The sequence below is a fragment of the Volvox carteri genome (genome assembly GCF_000143455.1).
Source record: "Volvox carteri f. nagariensis unplaced genomic scaffold VOLCAscaffold_25, whole genome shotgun sequence".
In the NCBI taxonomy this organism is placed as follows: domain Eukaryota; kingdom Viridiplantae; phylum Chlorophyta; class Chlorophyceae; order Chlamydomonadales; family Volvocaceae; genus Volvox; species Volvox carteri.
The window spans coordinates 1,339,590-1,356,068 of record NW_003307568.1 but is presented as its reverse complement, the minus strand read 5'-3'; the positions used below and the strand labels follow the sequence as shown (position 1 = coordinate 1,356,068).

The following is a 16,479-nucleotide window of genomic DNA, read 5'->3' as shown; positions in this document are numbered from 1 at the left end:
GGCTTGGGGGTCCAGGGGGAGGGGGGCAGCGGGGCCCGGGCAGTCCTCCGGGGCGGGAGGGACAGAGGGACCGCGGGGGGCCCGAGTAGCCCAGGACTCGCTCCGAGGGTTGGGTCATTGCGTGAGTTGAAGGGCGGAGAGATCAGTTAAGCGAAGCCGGGCGCTGAATTGGAGAGGCCAGTGGGGAGACGGTCGCGGCATGGCCTCCCACGTGTCCGCAGCTGTCTGTCTGTCTGTCTGTCTGTTTGGTTAGACTCGGTGTATTCCAACTCAGTATATTCGGTTGTAAACTAATAACAGTGGTGTATCCGCAATGAACAAGGAATGCTGCTGTAGGAACCTGCAGTACACCTGCAGTACATACGGCTGAGATGGTATCTCCCGCCCACCGCCGCCTCGCCGACACCACGTCATCCTCCTCTCCTCTCCCCCCAGGCAGGAGTCCTACATGCACTACCTGTTCGGGGTGCAGGAAGCGGACTGGTTCGGAGCGCTGTGCGTCAAGACGGTGTGTACGAGACGGGGGTTACAGCGTTCTACAGCATACCGTACGGCATGCACGCATATAAATTTTAATGGCGAAAATGCCTTTTGCCACGTTTTGGTTTGTGGGGTCCCGTCAGTGCAGTGCAGTGCAGGACAGTGGGCACGTCCCTCTCCCCACGTCAGCAGCTCGCAGAAATTCCACCCGCGTGCTAATGTTGCTCCCGCTTTGCCGCACTGCAGGGGCGCTCGCTGCTATTCATGCCCCGCCTGCCGGAGTCGTACGCGGTGTGGATGGGCAGGCTCAAGGGACCGGACGAGTTCAAGGCAAAGTACGGCGTAGATGCCGTACATTACGTGGACGAGATGTCCGAGGTGCTTCGCGGCCTTGCGCCTCCTTGCCTTCACGTGCTGCACGGAGTTAACACGGACAGGTGCGTCAGGAGCCGGATCGAATATGTGTTTTAATGATCTTCGGAGCCGCTATGGGGGGGGAAATCCCGATGGTGGTACGCGAATAACTTCGTACCGAAGCGAGCTCCGTACTCGCCAGTGACGTGTGTATACATATGTCTTAATGTGTTATGCAACACCTGCTATCGGGCCCTCAGCTCCCCTCCTCCGCCTCCTGTTTTTTTCTTCTCGTCAATTACATGTGCTTCATCGTACCCCTCCTCCCCCTCTCCTCAACCACCTGCCTCTCTCCTCCCCCCCGCTGTGTGCAGCGGCCTGCAGGTGCCCCACCCGGCGGCCCCCAATACCGGCATTCCCCTGGACATGGATACCCTGTTCGACATCATCACGGAGCACCGCGTGGTAGGCCGTCGTACAGTGATAGCGGTTAGCTCGGTTGCGGCGGTTGCGGCGGCGGTTACGAGCGCGGAATCAAAACCGGCGATTCAAAAATGTGCACTCCCAAGTCTGCGATTTAGATTTACGATTTGAATCTGCGGTCCAAGTGAGCGACACAAAGCTACGATTCAAACTTTTGCAATTTAAATTTGCGATCCAAACCGCCAGATCAAGATTCCCGAGGAGATCGAGATCATTCGTTACGCCAACCGCATCGGCTCCGCCGGCCATGTGGCCATGATGCGGTGCGCCCGGCCGGGCCTTATGGAGTACCAGTTGGAGTCCACCTTCCTGCACCACTGCTACAGCACCGGGGGCTGCAGGTCGCCCATGTTCACCCCCATTGCCGCCTCCGGAACCAATGCCGCCATCCTGCATTACGGCCATGCGGCGGCGCCCAACGGTGGGGGAATGACTGCGTGTGTGGGCGGCTGGGTGGGTGGTGATGTTATTAGCTTGGTGAGGAGTTGAGCGGGAGGACCGCATTGCAGCATGTTTTTATCCGTACATTATATGTGGTCATACATACGCACGCACGCATGCCACGTCCCCTGCCTTCCCCCGAACCGAGGAAGTCCCCCTCCTCTCTCCCATCGCCATCCCTGGAGCAGACCGGCAGACCGCCCCGGGGGACCTCGTCCTGATGGACTGCGGCTGCGAGTACTACGTGTATGGCAGTGATATCACGACGACATGGCCCGTGGGTCAGTGCGGGCCGGGGTTATGTGTGTGTGTGTGTGGTGAGGGGGTTAAACGGTCATCCCCGCTTGGTCGGTTCCAGATCGCCCCGGCCCCCTTCAGAAATCCCCTTCCGCAAATCCCTTTCATTCCTGGGGCCCTCTCCTCACCTGACCCCCTCCCTTTCCGTACGTCCCCCATGTCACACACATACATACATACATACATACATACATACATACGTATATGCTGTGTTTCGGCCGTGGCCCCCGGCTTTCGCGGCCTACAGTGTAATCTAAGTCATACACACATACGTACATACATACATATATACATACGTACACACCTTCCCTCCCCAGACGGCAAGTTCACTCCGCAGCAGCGCCATGTGTACGAGGCGGTGCTGTCGGCGCAGAGGGCGGTGGAGGCCGCGATGGGGCCGGGAGTGGCGTGGCCGGTAGGGGGCTGAGTGCGGGAAGGGGGGGCCCAGCGTGTATATGTGTACGTGTTGGGGGAGCTTGTGTTTTTAGTGCGGTCAAGGGCGGGTTCCCTGAGATCCCCGGGCTGCTCTCATGGCGAAGGGGTGTGGAGGGGTGGTGGACCTGAGCGCCGCAATGAGGTGAGGTGGCGTAAAGACGAGGTGAGGTGGTGTGCGATGGGGGGGGAGGTGTCGCGTGGTTTTCCGCCTCCAGCCCCACGCATCTCATGTTTCCTTCTTCTTTCTCCTCCGTCCCCTCCCGCCAACTTCCTGATTACTCCCATCCTCGTTATCCGCGGCACCCCTCCCCCACCTCCCCCACCCAATCGCGTGCGGTTCGTCTTTCCCCACCTCCCCCACCCAACACCACACACACACGCATAAGGACATGCACGAGCTAGCCTACCGCCGCATCCTGGAGGGGCTTATGTCGTGTGGAGTCGTGACTGGTGGCAGTGTGGAGGAGCTTCTGGCGGCGGATATCGGGGCGCTGTTCATGCCGCACGGTGGGTTGGGGCCGGAGTGAAGGGCTGGGGGAAGGGGGAGGAGGGGACGAGGGGGCGTTTCTTGCCCTTTCTTTCTTGACCTCCCGCTATGCCTCCCGCGCCCATCTTCACCTTGAAACGGCAAACGTTCGTGCGTGAGTCTCTTTGCTGGCCCTCTTTGCCGCCATTGCCCCGGGCAACCGTCGCAAGCCCCAACACAGCTCCCCAAGTCCAACCCAACTGTCACATTGCACATCTCCCTCCGGGCCGCCCGTCATCACATCTCCCTCCGGGCCGCCCGCCATCACATCTCCCTCCGGGCCGGGGGGCCCCCCTCCCGGCCCCCCCGGCCCCTCCCCCACCTCACTCACTCTTTGGTCGTATCACCTTGGTCCCTGCCCACTGTTCTCTACCCCACCCACTCGTGCGTACTTCGGTTTTTTTCTCGGTTCTGCTTGTCCCCCTTGCTCATGACTACACGACATATACGTCGGTACCATAAGTATGTATGTCGGTCACGTCAACGAGGCTTTTCTTCCGGAACCGGGTGACTTCATCACTTAGGCCTCCGACATTTTCGAAGTTTGCACGCCGGCAGTTCAAACCTTGTCCCCCTTGGTCACGCTTGCTTGCGATGTCCGCGTCGTCGGTTTGTTTCGTTTGTACGACCACTTTCCTGCTCCGCGTCCTGCACCTTTATTTTTTTCTCAGCTCCTCTTCATCTCTTTGCCCTAGTCCGTTTTTATACGAGTTTCCTTCAGCGGCGCGTCGCATGCATTCCTTTGTTTAGTTGCCGCTGCTGACCATCTTTTTTCTTGCTCTCTGTTTTGCATGTGCCCTAACCTGCCACTTGTGCCGCCTGGCCAGGTGAGTCCTAGGGGGTTCGAGCTTTGTCTTTTGTTTCGCACTACGTCGGCCGTCTAGCTAGGTTGGGTTGGTTGGGTTGGTCGGGCCGGGAGCGTGTAGCCTTGGGGGCTGGGAGGAGTGCATGCATGTCAGCAAGCAGTGTAGCAGCGAAAAAATCAGCAAATATATCGTTTACTTTTTTTCGCCGCTATGTCGGCGTAGACCTTCCGACTACTTCACGATACACCTCCTGATGCGTGTTCCTCTTTTCCCCTTTAGTTCTACTCTTAACCACCAAGGTGTCATTTGCTTTCCTGCTTTATTTTAAGACTTTCTTTCGTCTGAGCGGCTTGGTAATTTTTTCGCTTTTTCGCCAACCTTCTTTGGACTTTGGACTCGGCAGCTAGTAACTCGCTTCGCAACCTAGCTGGCCACGTCGCCGCCAAGACCATTATTCAAGTCACCATTGGGTCAGAAAATATTCCAGATGCAGTGTTAGTCTTCTCCTGGACTATCCGTCTATCTCTGGCATCTGCTTCATTCGCCAGTGGTTCGTCTACCTCCCCTCCTCCTCCCAACCGCCAGGTCTGGGACACTTCCTGGGTCTCAATACACACGACGTGGGGGGTTATCCCCCGGGAGCTCCCCCCCGCAGCTCCCGACCGGGATTTCGGAGCCTGAGAACTGCCCGTGTGCTACAGCCGGGTATGGTCATAACGGTGGAGCCTGGCTGCTATTTCAACCCGTCGCTGCTACTGCCCGCATTGGAGGTGGGTGAGGGAGCCCTGGGCTTGGGGTTCGATTGGGGTTGGTTGTGAATTGGAGGAGTTACGGTTCGTGGGAATTGGTAGTATGGGTTGGTTGTGACGTGGGAGTTGCGATTGTTCCGGACGAGAGAGGTCTGGGGGGCGAGTCAAGGAAATGAATTGCCGTGTGAGAGAGAGGGTGTGTGTGTATGTAAGTGGGGGGAGGGTTGGAGCGATGCAGGGGAGAAAGAAGGGAGAGGGGAAAAGTGGGAGGGAGTCGTCTGCAAAACCCAAAGAGGCCGCTGCCGACGCAGCAACCGCCGAAGAGCCGAAGTCCAATGACGTGACTGCCAGTCAGCAGGAGTGCGGGAGTGAGGGGGGGTCTGCAGGGTTTTGCGCCCAGGGAGGGGGCTCGTGCCCATGTCTTGGCTGGAGGGAAGGGAGCAAGATACATTGGCCCGGTTGTTGGCTTTGGACGTGTATTTGGTTTCGGAGGGCTTGGGGTCTGCTTTATTTGAGGCTTGAGGCTTGAGCTTATCTTTCTGACATTTGCCGGTTTTCCCTCTGCCGCCCTCTCTGCAAAGCCCTCTGCCAACCAACAGGTCCGTCCATCCACCCCTGTACCCTGTTAATAAGGCCTATCACTGTGACATTGATGCCGCCTTCTGTTCGTACTGTGTTCGTACGGCGACGTAGGACCCGGACAAGGCCAAGTACCTGGTGCGCGACGCAGTCATGTCGTACATGTCGGTTGGGGGCGTACGACTGGAGGACAACGTGGTGGTTACGGAGACGGGCATCGAGCGGTTGACGCACGTGCCGAGGAGCCCGGAGGAGGTGGAGGCTGTCATGGCGGGAGCGCCTTGGCCGTGATGGTAGCATTGGGGGGTGTTGGGTGAGTATGTACGGGGGAAGGAATCATAATGATGACGATGATGATGATGCGATCCTTGAACTGAGCCACCTAAGTTAGTGATGCAAGAAGCAAAGGCTTAAATGCCGGCAAAGGGTGGGAGGTGCGGGGAGGGCAGGTGCGGGGAGGCGGGATGCACGGGACCAGAAAAGGACCTAACGGACTACCGGACTGCGCGGAGGGCTGCGGTCTGCGTGGAAGGACAGGGAAGGGAGACGAGCGGATGGAAATGGATAGATGTTGTGGAGATGCGGGAAGGTTCGGAATGGAGCTTGGAACGAGGTTGGTTAGACACGAGAACTGACCCAAGGATACTGGGCATTGATAGTTCGGAGCTTCGTGGAGCGCTAATTAGTGGGCAGTCATACAGCCGAAATCATGATGGTTCGAGCCCCATGGCTGCGGTCAATCGTATGCTTGGCCCACAGTGTTGTGCGGTTAGCGCTCGTTTGGGGCGTTGCACACGAGCCGGACGGGCTTCACTGTTAAAGTTAATATATTTGTATACCTTTTTAAAAGGCGGAAACTGCAGGTGAATAGGCCGTTTGCGGAGAAGTGCACACCTGCTCAGGCCGTCAGGCGAGCCAGCGAATTCAAGTTGGGTTGGCTTACTTGGATGAAATATGAATGTGCTGATGTACATCATGGAGGTGGGACGTTGCTTTTTATATAAATCAGGGCTGGCGCTGGAATAGATATTGAATCAGGCGACCATATTACGTCATGCAATTGAATGTCAATGTGACTGCTACGTGACAGCTACCAGAGCACCATGATCATACAATATGCCTTTCATTGCAAAAGCAACGTGTATTGTACCCGATGCTGCACCCCGTGCACACTCAGGAGCCACAAAGCTCAGGCCACCTTACTTGCAGCACCAGTCGGCTGCAAGCTTAGTTCTTTTTCCCGGGGCAATGAAATTAATGGACCTAAGGCTTCAAGGTGCCTGGCCTCTGCTGGAGATCATGCAGTTCCGGAGCAACTTCTGCAGTCACCAGCAGCTGTCGTTGGGTATGTTTCGAAGCAACCTCTGCTCAAACGTTATCTTGGAATAACAGCTGAGAATGATGAAATCAATGGAGGCAGCGCAGAGTCAGGGAGCGAAAGGAAGGGCGAAGTCAACGTTCAGGAGCTCTCAGGAGGAAGGATCAACTTCGTATGGGGTGTCAGCGGGCCTCAGGGAGGGTTTGTGCTCAAGTATGCGGCGCCCTTCGTGCGGTCTATCGGGCCGGAGTTCAAGTTGTCGCAGGTCCGCACGCTAGCCGACACCGCAACCCACACGCCGGCAACCCGCAACCGCAACCCCAACCCGCACCTTGCCTGGGCTCGCTCTGAACTCCTTATCTCCTTAGCTCTTCACGGCGTGCACACCCTGGATTTCCAATCAGCGCTTCCAAAGCCTTTTATTTGGCAGATGCAATGTCTCTGACGCGTTCCCAAAAGCCTGTTGTACCTGCCGCCTTGACTTTCGACCGCTTACGCTCAAAACTAATTGCCTTTGGCATCCAGAACACACTCGACGGAACACCGTCTCATGGGTGCACGCATGGACTCAGGCTTTCCCCCTAACGAAACCCACAGTGTACCGTACCTCTCCACGCACTTCTGAACCCCCTCCACCTCAGACTCGGCTAGGGGTAGAGGCCGAGGCCATGGCTGCTGCACACACCGCCTGCCCTCAGCATGTGCCCAAGCTGCTGCTGTACGACGCCACCGCCAACGTGCTCGTCCAGGAGCTGGTTTCGGGGCCAGGGGGCAGTCGCCGGGTGAAACTGGTAGATGCGTTGACGCCATGTAGATCAGCTGGTGCTGGACGCGGCAGCCGCGGTGGCGCTGATGGTTGCCATGGAGCTGCCACAACGGCTGCTTCCCTGCCACCGCTGCCGCCGAGCCTGGCCGCTGATCTCGCGTCGCTATTGTCGGCCTACATGCTCCGGAACTCCATGTATGGACTGCCGTACGAGCAGCATGCCATCATGTCGGAACGGTTGCGCAACGGCGAGGTGGTTGCTGCCAACGCAGCGGTGGTGTTCACGGACCCATGGGATGCAACGTGTGACCGCAACCGAGTGCCGCCAGCCCTCACGGATGAGGTGGCGCAGCTGCGGTAAGGCAGGGGCGGGGACGGGGACGGGGCCAGGTCGGCTTGGGGTCGCGCTGGTGGGGGAAATGCTTTAAGGGTTAAATTTGGGCTGTCTGAGCCCTTTGCCGCTCCTTAGCCCCTTTTGTAGTCCGTAACACCCGCCGTATACACACGCTGTGCTCCTTGCCCCAACCCTCACTGGTTTGAATCCAGATCCGACGCGGCTGTACGGCAGGAAGTGGCACGGTTATTAGACCTGTATCTTGGCAGCACTGAGACGCTCATCCACAACGACCTAACCGCCGGTAATATTCTGGTTCCGGAGCCGCCTCCTTGCATGCCTGCTGAGCTCTACAGCGTCATGTTCTCAAAAGGTAGACGGGCACCTGCGCCCACGTCCGATACCTGTATCCAAGGCGGCAGCGGTCTTGAACCTCGCAGCGAGACGCACCTCATAGACTGGGAGTTTGCCACGTATGGCCCTATGTCGTATGACATCGGAAGCCTACTTGGTAACTTGCTGCTGTCGTACTGCGCACTGTGCGGGGCGAGCCCTGCCGGCCCCGTGGAACCGCGTAGCCAACCCCCCGTGATGGCGGCGGCGGCGGCGGCCGCAGGAGCCATAGCACCTGGCGGCGGCGGCCAAGCGGTCCCGGCGGATATGGCGGCGGTGTTACCGGCATCCCCACTACTGCGCTGCATTGTGGAGCTATGGGAGGAGCTCGAAAGTAGGATCAGGTCGTACAAGCCTCCAGCACACACCTACGCCAGCGCAGCGTCCGTGGATATGGATGACACTTTCCTTCGGGTGCTGCTCTCCGACAGGTGGGAGCAGTGGGTGGCGTGGAACAAACACAACCCTGGCAGGAGGATAATGTTTTTCGGGCGCGGCTGCCAAATGTGGGACCATGTAGGGATTGTACCGTAGGTGCGGGGTGTGGACACCAGCTGGGGGGGGGAGGAGTGGGTTGAGTTAGCTGGGTGGAGAGACGAAGCGCTGCCAGGGAAGGCCTGGGGGCTGCCTGCGGGCCTTCTACCAGGGCTCGGTGCGTTGCAGATGGGAGCCCGGTTTGTGGTCCTGCACGGTGTCGGACTTCCATCTGGCCTTTACGTTTCGTTTCACAGTTTTCCGCCTTCCTACCGCGACCCTAACCTCCCGCCGCGCCTTGAACCCTAGGGGCCTCTCCCCACCGTCTGAGGCCTCCGGGGCTTCCTTCCTTGACCTTGCGTTGTCTCTTTCCTCACCCGCCCCCTCCCACTTGGCTTTGGAAGTCGGCAATACTCATTTCGACTTGCGCATGTGATTCCCAAACCCCACCCCACCCCTCTCCACCCTGTCCCCCCCACCCGGGCTCAGTCTGGGATATGCGGGTTGCGTCATGGCCCGGCTGGTATTCGGAATGCACCACTACCCTGCGCTGGAGGCCATCCCGTGCGACCAGCAGCGGAGCCGCAGTCAGCGCCTGGCGCTGCGGCTGGCGGCGGCGCTGCTGCGCCCCGAGGAGCGATCAGCCCGGTGCTGGGCTCCATACCGTGATAGAGAGCTGGATGCCGCCGCCGCTGCTGCAGCTGCAGTCCGCAGCACCGGAGGCAGTGGCGGCATCCGGCTGTTGGTGTGGGATGTGGAGTGCTGGGCTGCGGAGGCGGTGAAGTTGACCGGGGTGGTGGCAGGCGGGTAGCATTGCGACCGGCAAGGTGTGGGCGGGGCCTACTTGTGCTGCGTCATGACTCGGCTCTGCGGCCCACGCGTATGCGGGTGCGTGGCACCCCCGGCTCGATTTTCCTTTTGCATCAACTGAGACTGACAATTACAGCGGCCATATCGGTGATGTGTGTGCTGTCTGCACATAATCCTGACCCTCATCATCGCCACTGCACAGTAATAACAACAGCAGCAGTAACAGCAACAGCAACAGTAACTCAGGGGTCCTCAGAACCATGACCCTAACCACAACCGCGACCATTCTCTCTTCGACCGCTCTACCATCTCCAATGTATGCACACCCCACACAGAAACAACACGGCGGATGGCGATGACGACTCGCCAGCCCCATCAAGACAAGAAAAGGCGATGACCTCGCAGCAAAGCTACGCAGCTCACCTAACCACCATGCCGCTCCAGCCAGGTAACCCACGGCCCCAGTCCCCATGCAGCAGGACGGTCTGTTTACACAGACCCACCACCATCACAGGATAGGGTACTCGTACTCGACCACCAGGTGGGGTCGCCCAATGTTGCGCCCCAGCCGCAGCAGGGCCGCCTCGCTCCCAGGTGTGGCCCAACCCGACACAACCGCGCGCCGCAGATCCGGACCTAGTGCGGCCAGCAGTGACCCCAGACGATCCATTCGCAACAGCGGAGGGTCGTAACAGGCGTCCAGCCGGGCGCAACGCAGGCCGCCACTGCCGCCGGTGCAGCCGCCGCCGCCGAATTGCAGTACACCAGCTGCCACCAATTCAGCCACCTCATCGAAAAACTCCGGTGACGTCGCCCGCACCTCCAGCTCCTCAAGATGGGGGAGAGATAACAACGGCAGCGGCGGCGCTGCTGCCGCGCCTTGGTCGTCATTGGAGGAGAAGAGCGCTGGCGGCATGAGCTCTGCCTTGAGCGCTAGGTACTCGTCGGCATCCTCGTGGTCCCATAGCGCCAGCCGCCGTAGCGATGGCAACGCCGCCGCAGCGTACAGCAGTCCCAACGTGGAGGCATTATCAGCGTGCGTGAAGGCCAGCGACGTCAGCGATGTCACGCGTGCCAGTGCTGCCGGTGCCTCCACCGCCACCACGCAGCCCAATGATAGCCGCGTCAGCCGCGACGCGTTCCCCAGCATCAACCCGCAATGGAACACGTTGTACACCCCCACAGGCCGCGTGCATGGCACCGAAACCAGCTCCGTAAGCCCCGGGAAGATCTCCGCCAGGGGCTGCGCCGAGTGAGACTCGCTGCCCAGCGTCAGTGACAGAACCTGGGGCAGCGGCGCCGCCGCCGTCCCCCCCCAGCCGCCGTCTCTGCCGCCACCCGCTGCGCCAGGGTCCCACAACGCTAAAAAGGCCGGGGCCGGCGGCGGTGGCTGAGCCTCTGCTGCAGCTTGTGGTGGTTGCCGTCCTTGAGGCCGGGCTGTGAGCAGGTCCACTGTGAGCTGCGTGAGTGCGAGGCAGCAGGACAGAGGACTCAGCTCCCACAGACTGATCTCACAGTCCAGTGTCAGGCTGCGAAGTGACGTCAAAAGGTGTAGGCCATGCAGCAGCGGACCAACCGGCGGCCGCTCTACCGACTCGTAGTGCGTCAAAGACAGCGCCTGGATAGCGCTCCCCGCCGGCGGCTCCGCTGCTGCCGTCGGCTGCGTCGGCATCCGCTGCAGCCCCTCCGCCTCCTCCTCCTCCGCCACCGCCCCTCCTGTTACAAAGCACTTGAAGAAGCTGCTGTTTTGCAGTTCCCTGCCTCTGAGGCCGATGCTGAAGCCCAGCGACTGCACGTAGTCGGCGGATGCCAGGAAGCGCAGTGTTGCGGGCTCAGTGCTGCGGAAACCGAAGGACGTGTGCCCCGTGTTGAACTCCACCTGGAGAGGTTTGCAGGCCGGAAAAAGGACAGGCAGGCAGGCACACGTATCCTTCTGTGGGAAAGGAAGGGGAGCGCTAGCGATACACGCGAATCTTGGCCCCAGCCATGGCCCGTCTCAGTCCACTTGGCGCCACAATGACTAAAACAGGTACCACTCTCGGTCAAGAGCTCTCACCGCAAGGCCAGGCCGGCCGGCCCGCAGCGCCGCAAGTGCATCCAGGACGGCCGCCACCTCCATGCGGCGCAACAAGCTCTCATTAATGTTGAGCCGCAGCGTCAGGGCTGGCGGTGCGAGCTCCACCAGCGCCGTCCACAGGTCGGTGGGGATGGAGGCGTAATATGACCAGAAGTCCAGGCAGTCCAGGGAGGGGGCGAGTGTGGGCAGCTGTGCGCGCAGCAGTGCGGCCACATCGCGGGGCTCATTGGCGCCGAATGCCAGTCGGCGAAGGCGAGGGTAGCGGCGGGACAGGGAGCCGGGCTCGGTAGGCTGCAGCTTAGCGATGTTATACCTGCATGGGTGTATGCGTGCATGGTTGGGGTTTGCGTTGGCTGCTGTTGTTTTCGTGTTGTGGCGGTTGTGGTCACAGTGGTTGGGGTTCTGGTGGTCATGGTAGTGGTGCTTTGCATGCCGTGTCGTCGAGGCGGTGGTGCCTTGGGAGGGGGCTCATTTGAGGGTCGGGGGCGACTTGGGTTCCTATGTACGGAGGTAAACTGTGTGGCTGGCAATGCACTGCGGGAAAGGGTTAGCTGCAGGATGTACGTGCGCTGAACCTTTCCCGGGGTTCTGGTGTCTGCGTTGATATCACTTGGCAGGTTGGTTTAACTGGGATGTTTTCCAGGGACCTTAGGTTCCGTATACCGGGTGCTGAAACTTTTGCTGGAGCCCCCTGAGCAGCATATCGATTGTGAGAAGTAAAACGACCCAAGGTATAACACAAATTGCTAAGCATTCCAAACTCCGTGCATGTCGCAGCAAGTCGATGCCTCGTCACCTGTTAATGGTGATGCTGCTCACGTGGGCGTCCACCTCTGCGCGCAGTCGTTTGCAGCAAACACGCAGCAGCTTTCGCGTGCTCAAGTCCAACCGCAGCAGCACCGTCGACGGCAGCAGGATGCTGTCAAAGAGTCCAAGGAGGTCAAAAGAGGTGGAATCCTCATCCTGTGGATAAGCATTCTCTGCGGTTTCAGTCATCCCTGCATGCCGGATTTTTAACGAACTGTTACTGATCAGGCTTGTATTGAAGAAATACTTGTACTCCACCACATGGGGACCATTTTTATATACATGGCATTTTTCCATAGGCATTTATCCAAATAAGGCTGCGGTTGGGACTGTTACGTGCTTAGTAGTTAACTTACTTGCCCCTGTCGAAATGCACCATCAAATGCAGAACTAAGTGCTGATCAGATTAACGCCTATGGCGACTACTGCAATTCAATCTTCGAAGTACTTCGCGGTGGATGTCGAGTGCGTTGCGACGGGGACGGACCACAATGCGCGCTCAGTCGCGCAGGTGGCTATTGTGGATGAACACATGAATTTGTTACTGGTGAGGCTAAGGGGGCCTCGCTGATAATGTTGGCGGCGCTAAGGCGTGCAAATTGCCTCGTTAGCGAGTGCTGGGAAGGCGAAAGCCGCTGTCTACTCATCGTCGTCCTCCCAAAGGATTACAGATATTTGTTGGGTGATAAGGATTTTTATACTAACAGACTACAACGAAAACGAGCGTGATCATCCAACGGTCAGCAAGCCCGTGTCAAACGGCGCGTGTTTTCACCCTGACACGCTGCTCTGGTCCCTTCACCTATGTGCATCGGATGCGTTGTAATAATTGCTTCGTGGCAGAACACATACATAAAGCCGGAGCTGCCAGTTGTGTCGTACCTTACACCACTAACGGGACTCACGGAGGAGCTGCTGCGGGAGCGCGGGGTGCCGCTGACGCAAGCCCTAGCTTCTGTACGTGCCGTACTACCTCGGGATGCCGTACTCATTGGCCAGAACATCCGCCAGGACGTGGTATGGCTGAATTTGAAGGAGGGTGTCGACTTCGAGAGCATGCAAGACCTGCAGGGCTTGTACCGCGTGTGGAACGACAAGGTACCCACAGGCTACCCACACACCCTGTCATGTTTTCACTTTTCCTGGAGTTCCTGATCTCCGGCCCCTTACTCCCGTTCATCTCGCACGCAATGTTGCCCGTTGCTGAGTAGTGTGGATCCGCTGGATACCTGTTCCGAAACCAACAACAACCCACGATCGTGACCGTGCCCTTCATTACATTACAGTTTCGGAGCTTCTCGGTGTTCGCGCAGTCGCACCTGGCCCGCGTGCTGCTAGGCTGGCGGGATGCCGAGGGACCCAATGAACACGATGCGGCGGAGGTGAGACCCACATAACCACCTTTCTGTTGGGAACCCCCACTCACTGCCCCTTGCCTGCCTCGCCCCCGTACAACGTGGTGCGATATGGCGTTACGCGATCGGCGAGGGTCGCGAGCGGGTCTGCAGGCCCAGGGGGAGGGATTGCGATGTCGGAGCCTATGGCAGCCGGCGCATTCCATCCCACCCCGGCCCACCCAGCCCCAACCCAACCTCGTGATATGGCAGTCTGTGTCGCTCGCAGTGCGCCTGCACCTCCAGCCAGATGTGCCACGTTTGGTACTGCTGTTGGGTACTGCAATTGCAGAGGGCCTCTGCGCCACTTGTCCCGTTTCTCTTTCCTTTCTTTTGATGTACGACACGTCCCCTGCATGTTTAATATGTATTCCCTTCTCCTCCGGCTTCCCTCCCGGCTCCCTCTGTGCGGCCGGGCGGCCCCAGGACGCCCGGAAGTCCATGGCGCTGTTCAACCACCACCGCTTCAAGCTCCTGCCCGACCCACAGGCCATGCGGGCGGCGCACGGAGCCCTATTGGCGGGCCCCGTGGCGCCCTCCTTCGCCAAGCGCTACGCCACATTTGAGGGCGTGTGCATGGGCAATCGGAAGACCTGCACCTGCGGGGCGCCGTTCTTCGGGTAGCTGAAGGGATATCGGGGCACGACTCTTCGTTTCGGTCGCTCCTTTGATAAATGGCACATGGGCCATTGGGAGAGCGGTGTTCGTGCTATTATCACGTGCTATCTCAAGACGGTACGAGCGGGTGCGTTATCCGTATCAGATACACGGGTTACATGCTCCGCACAAGTGTGGGGTTGGCATGCGTAAAAGCTGGTGGGGGCCGCCCATGGACTTCAATTGTCAAATTGTTTTGGCGCCGAGTGGGGATGCGGTACGGTGCGGTCAGGCTGTAGCTTCCCTGCTTCTCTGCTTGCCTCCCGCAACGATGGCGGCGGCGGCGGCAGTTGGCGCTTTTTAGTGGGTATCGCGTAAGGGCTGGGCGGGCCGCTTTGAGGGGGTAGCAGCATCGGGTTGGCACAATAGTGTGTAGTCCTGGTGGCGATTTGGTAAGCCACACATTAGGTCTTCCAAACAAGCAAGTACGGTTATGCATGATTGGCTGGTCCGCGACTTCATAGTGATCGCATATGGTTTGTGAAAGGTGAATCTGTTCATATGGAGACTTCGGATAGGGAGGCGAAATTACACACAATTAGCTAATCAATTACATGCCTGTCTGCGCTGATTTGGGCCGATCGTGGGCTGAAACACCAACAGCTGCAATAGAACAGAACCGTTGCAGAACGTGCACCGGGCGCATCGATGGTCGCACCGCATGCGACTTTTTTGCTTGTTTATGCCCACGCAGCATTATAGATCTAGCACATGCCAGCATGCACAATTATCACAGGCAATAGCACATTTACTGCCAGGCAACGTACACAAAAGTCAACTGTTCCGGTGCCGGTAGCACTTCAGCGGCGGCAACCTGGCGGCCTTTGTTTAATAGTAAAACCGCTGCGGAACTATTAGGGGAAATCGCTAAGGGGTTAGCTTATCATGAATTATTCTTCCAAGGCTGATCCAACAGCAATAGATAAATAAAGTTCAGGCTCAGGCCTGCATGGCGCTCGATTGTGCTTAGTTCGCAAAATGACTAAGTAATACGACAAATTACGAGGCAATCCTCAACATGCATGCCATAATGAATGAATCGTGCTAGAGCGAATCCTAAAGGCTCATCAGTTCATGGCCACGACCCCCCGCACTCAACCTTAAGCGGCGTGAGCTCCGGGGAAAAGGCGCAGGGCCTAATCCATTACGAGAGCAGCGAAAGGGCACCAGCAAGTGGTGCAGGCGGGCAGCAGTAAAAAGCGCGATGCAATGCGTGCCGGGAGGGGCTAGTCGTTTGGAAACGCACAGCGTCGGCGGGGAAGTTGCAGACGTTGGTTGGTGCACGTGAGTCCGCACGCAAAGCTATCTAGTGAAACAGTACATAAGTACTGCAGCGGTTGTACTGGAAGGACAACGCGCATTAGCCCTCCACTACATGAATGGCATTATTTGCATTGTGAAGGGATGAATAATAGTTGTATGTCGAAACGCGACCAATTGCCATAGACATAAACCCGACCACCCACCATATTTAACAAATACATATCACCTCGCCAGCGCTCAGGAGTACCTATTCCATCTAGCCATGCCCCCAGCGGATCGCGAAAGGGGTCAGGCTCTGTATCCAATGCGTGGGTGAGTCATTCCGTTGGGATCCTCGCCGCTCACGCAGTGGCCAATGCAATTTTGTGTCTGCATGCATGCATGCAGTACAAATTGATGAAGCGACGAATGCGGCTTGCTGCGGCATGAAGCAACCTGCTGCTTGTGCCTATCCTGATGGGAGTCCTGGATGATGTCCTGGCAATGGCCAATGTGCAGAGAGCATGTCTCAACCGTCGCAAATACGAAAGTAAAATAGTTAGAGAGTTCCGGGCACTTCCTCTCCATGAGCAATTGTCGATATAAGACCCTCTCGTCATTCCGTATGATGTGTGAAACAGGGGGACACATCTTCGCCCGTGGCAGCTACCCTGCGAAACCCTGCCTTCCCCGGTATTTCGGGGCACCCTCATCCAGTCACCCTAGTCAACTTCTCAGTGGATCGCTCAGGTTCCGCACCCACCACCAGCATCCAACGGAATCTGCCGGGTCGACAGCGGCCCAACTCCGTTCCTGGTCGGCTCGCAGGTTAACTTTATCCCAGGTCACCACTGTCCACCAACTAAGGGCGCAATGCCTTCCACCATCGGAAGGACTTTGACCCTAATGGGTATCCATCCCGAGATCTCCCGGGGGCAATGATCGCGCCTTACCAGTAGTGCCAACCCCTATATGTATGTGTGTGTGTGTGTGTGTGTGTGTGTGTGCGATGGAGGATCATGCATCATGTCACGCCGCATGCGCATGCGACACATAT

General features: G+C 58.2%; 4 protein-coding genes across 4 annotated transcripts; 3 read left to right on the top strand and 1 right to left on the bottom strand.

Moving 5' to 3' along the window:
- Positions 1-433: 433 nt before the first annotated feature.
- On the top strand, positions 434-5,441 carry VOLCADRAFT_61655 (uncharacterized protein; the record flags this gene model as incomplete). Its single annotated transcript, XM_002951774.1, has 9 exons — positions 434-508; positions 727-917; positions 1,209-1,299; positions 1,504-1,738; positions 1,944-2,039; positions 2,373-2,470; positions 2,877-2,997; positions 4,408-4,592; positions 5,265-5,441. Coding segments are annotated over 9 exons (1,269 nt in total), but the record flags the coding sequence as incomplete, so codon positions are not given.
- Positions 5,442-6,266: 825 nt separating this feature from the next.
- VOLCADRAFT_92361 (uncharacterized protein) lies at positions 6,267-7,595 on the top strand (the record flags this gene model as incomplete). Its single annotated transcript, XM_002951773.1, has 3 exons — positions 6,267-6,289; positions 6,328-6,733; positions 7,110-7,595. 3 exons carry the CDS (start codon positions 6,267-6,269, stop codon positions 7,593-7,595), a joined length of 915 nt encoding a protein of 304 aa, XP_002951819.1.
- A 331-nt stretch (positions 7,596-7,926) lies between these two features.
- Positions 7,927-12,432, bottom strand: VOLCADRAFT_92360 (uncharacterized protein; the record flags this gene model as incomplete). Its single annotated transcript, XM_002951682.1, has 7 exons — positions 7,927-7,972; positions 8,019-8,196; positions 8,330-8,515; positions 8,974-9,202; positions 9,784-11,124; positions 11,302-11,635; positions 12,119-12,432. 7 exons carry the CDS (start codon positions 12,430-12,432, stop codon positions 7,927-7,929), a joined length of 2,628 nt encoding a protein of 875 aa, XP_002951728.1.
- A 112-nt stretch (positions 12,433-12,544) lies between these two features.
- Positions 12,545-14,147, top strand: VOLCADRAFT_117954 (uncharacterized protein; the record flags this gene model as incomplete). Its single annotated transcript, XM_002951772.1, has 4 exons — positions 12,545-12,676; positions 13,039-13,227; positions 13,416-13,511; positions 13,950-14,147. 4 exons carry the CDS (start codon positions 12,545-12,547, stop codon positions 14,145-14,147), a joined length of 615 nt encoding a protein of 204 aa, XP_002951818.1.
- Between the last annotated feature and the right edge of the window lie 2,332 nt (positions 14,148-16,479).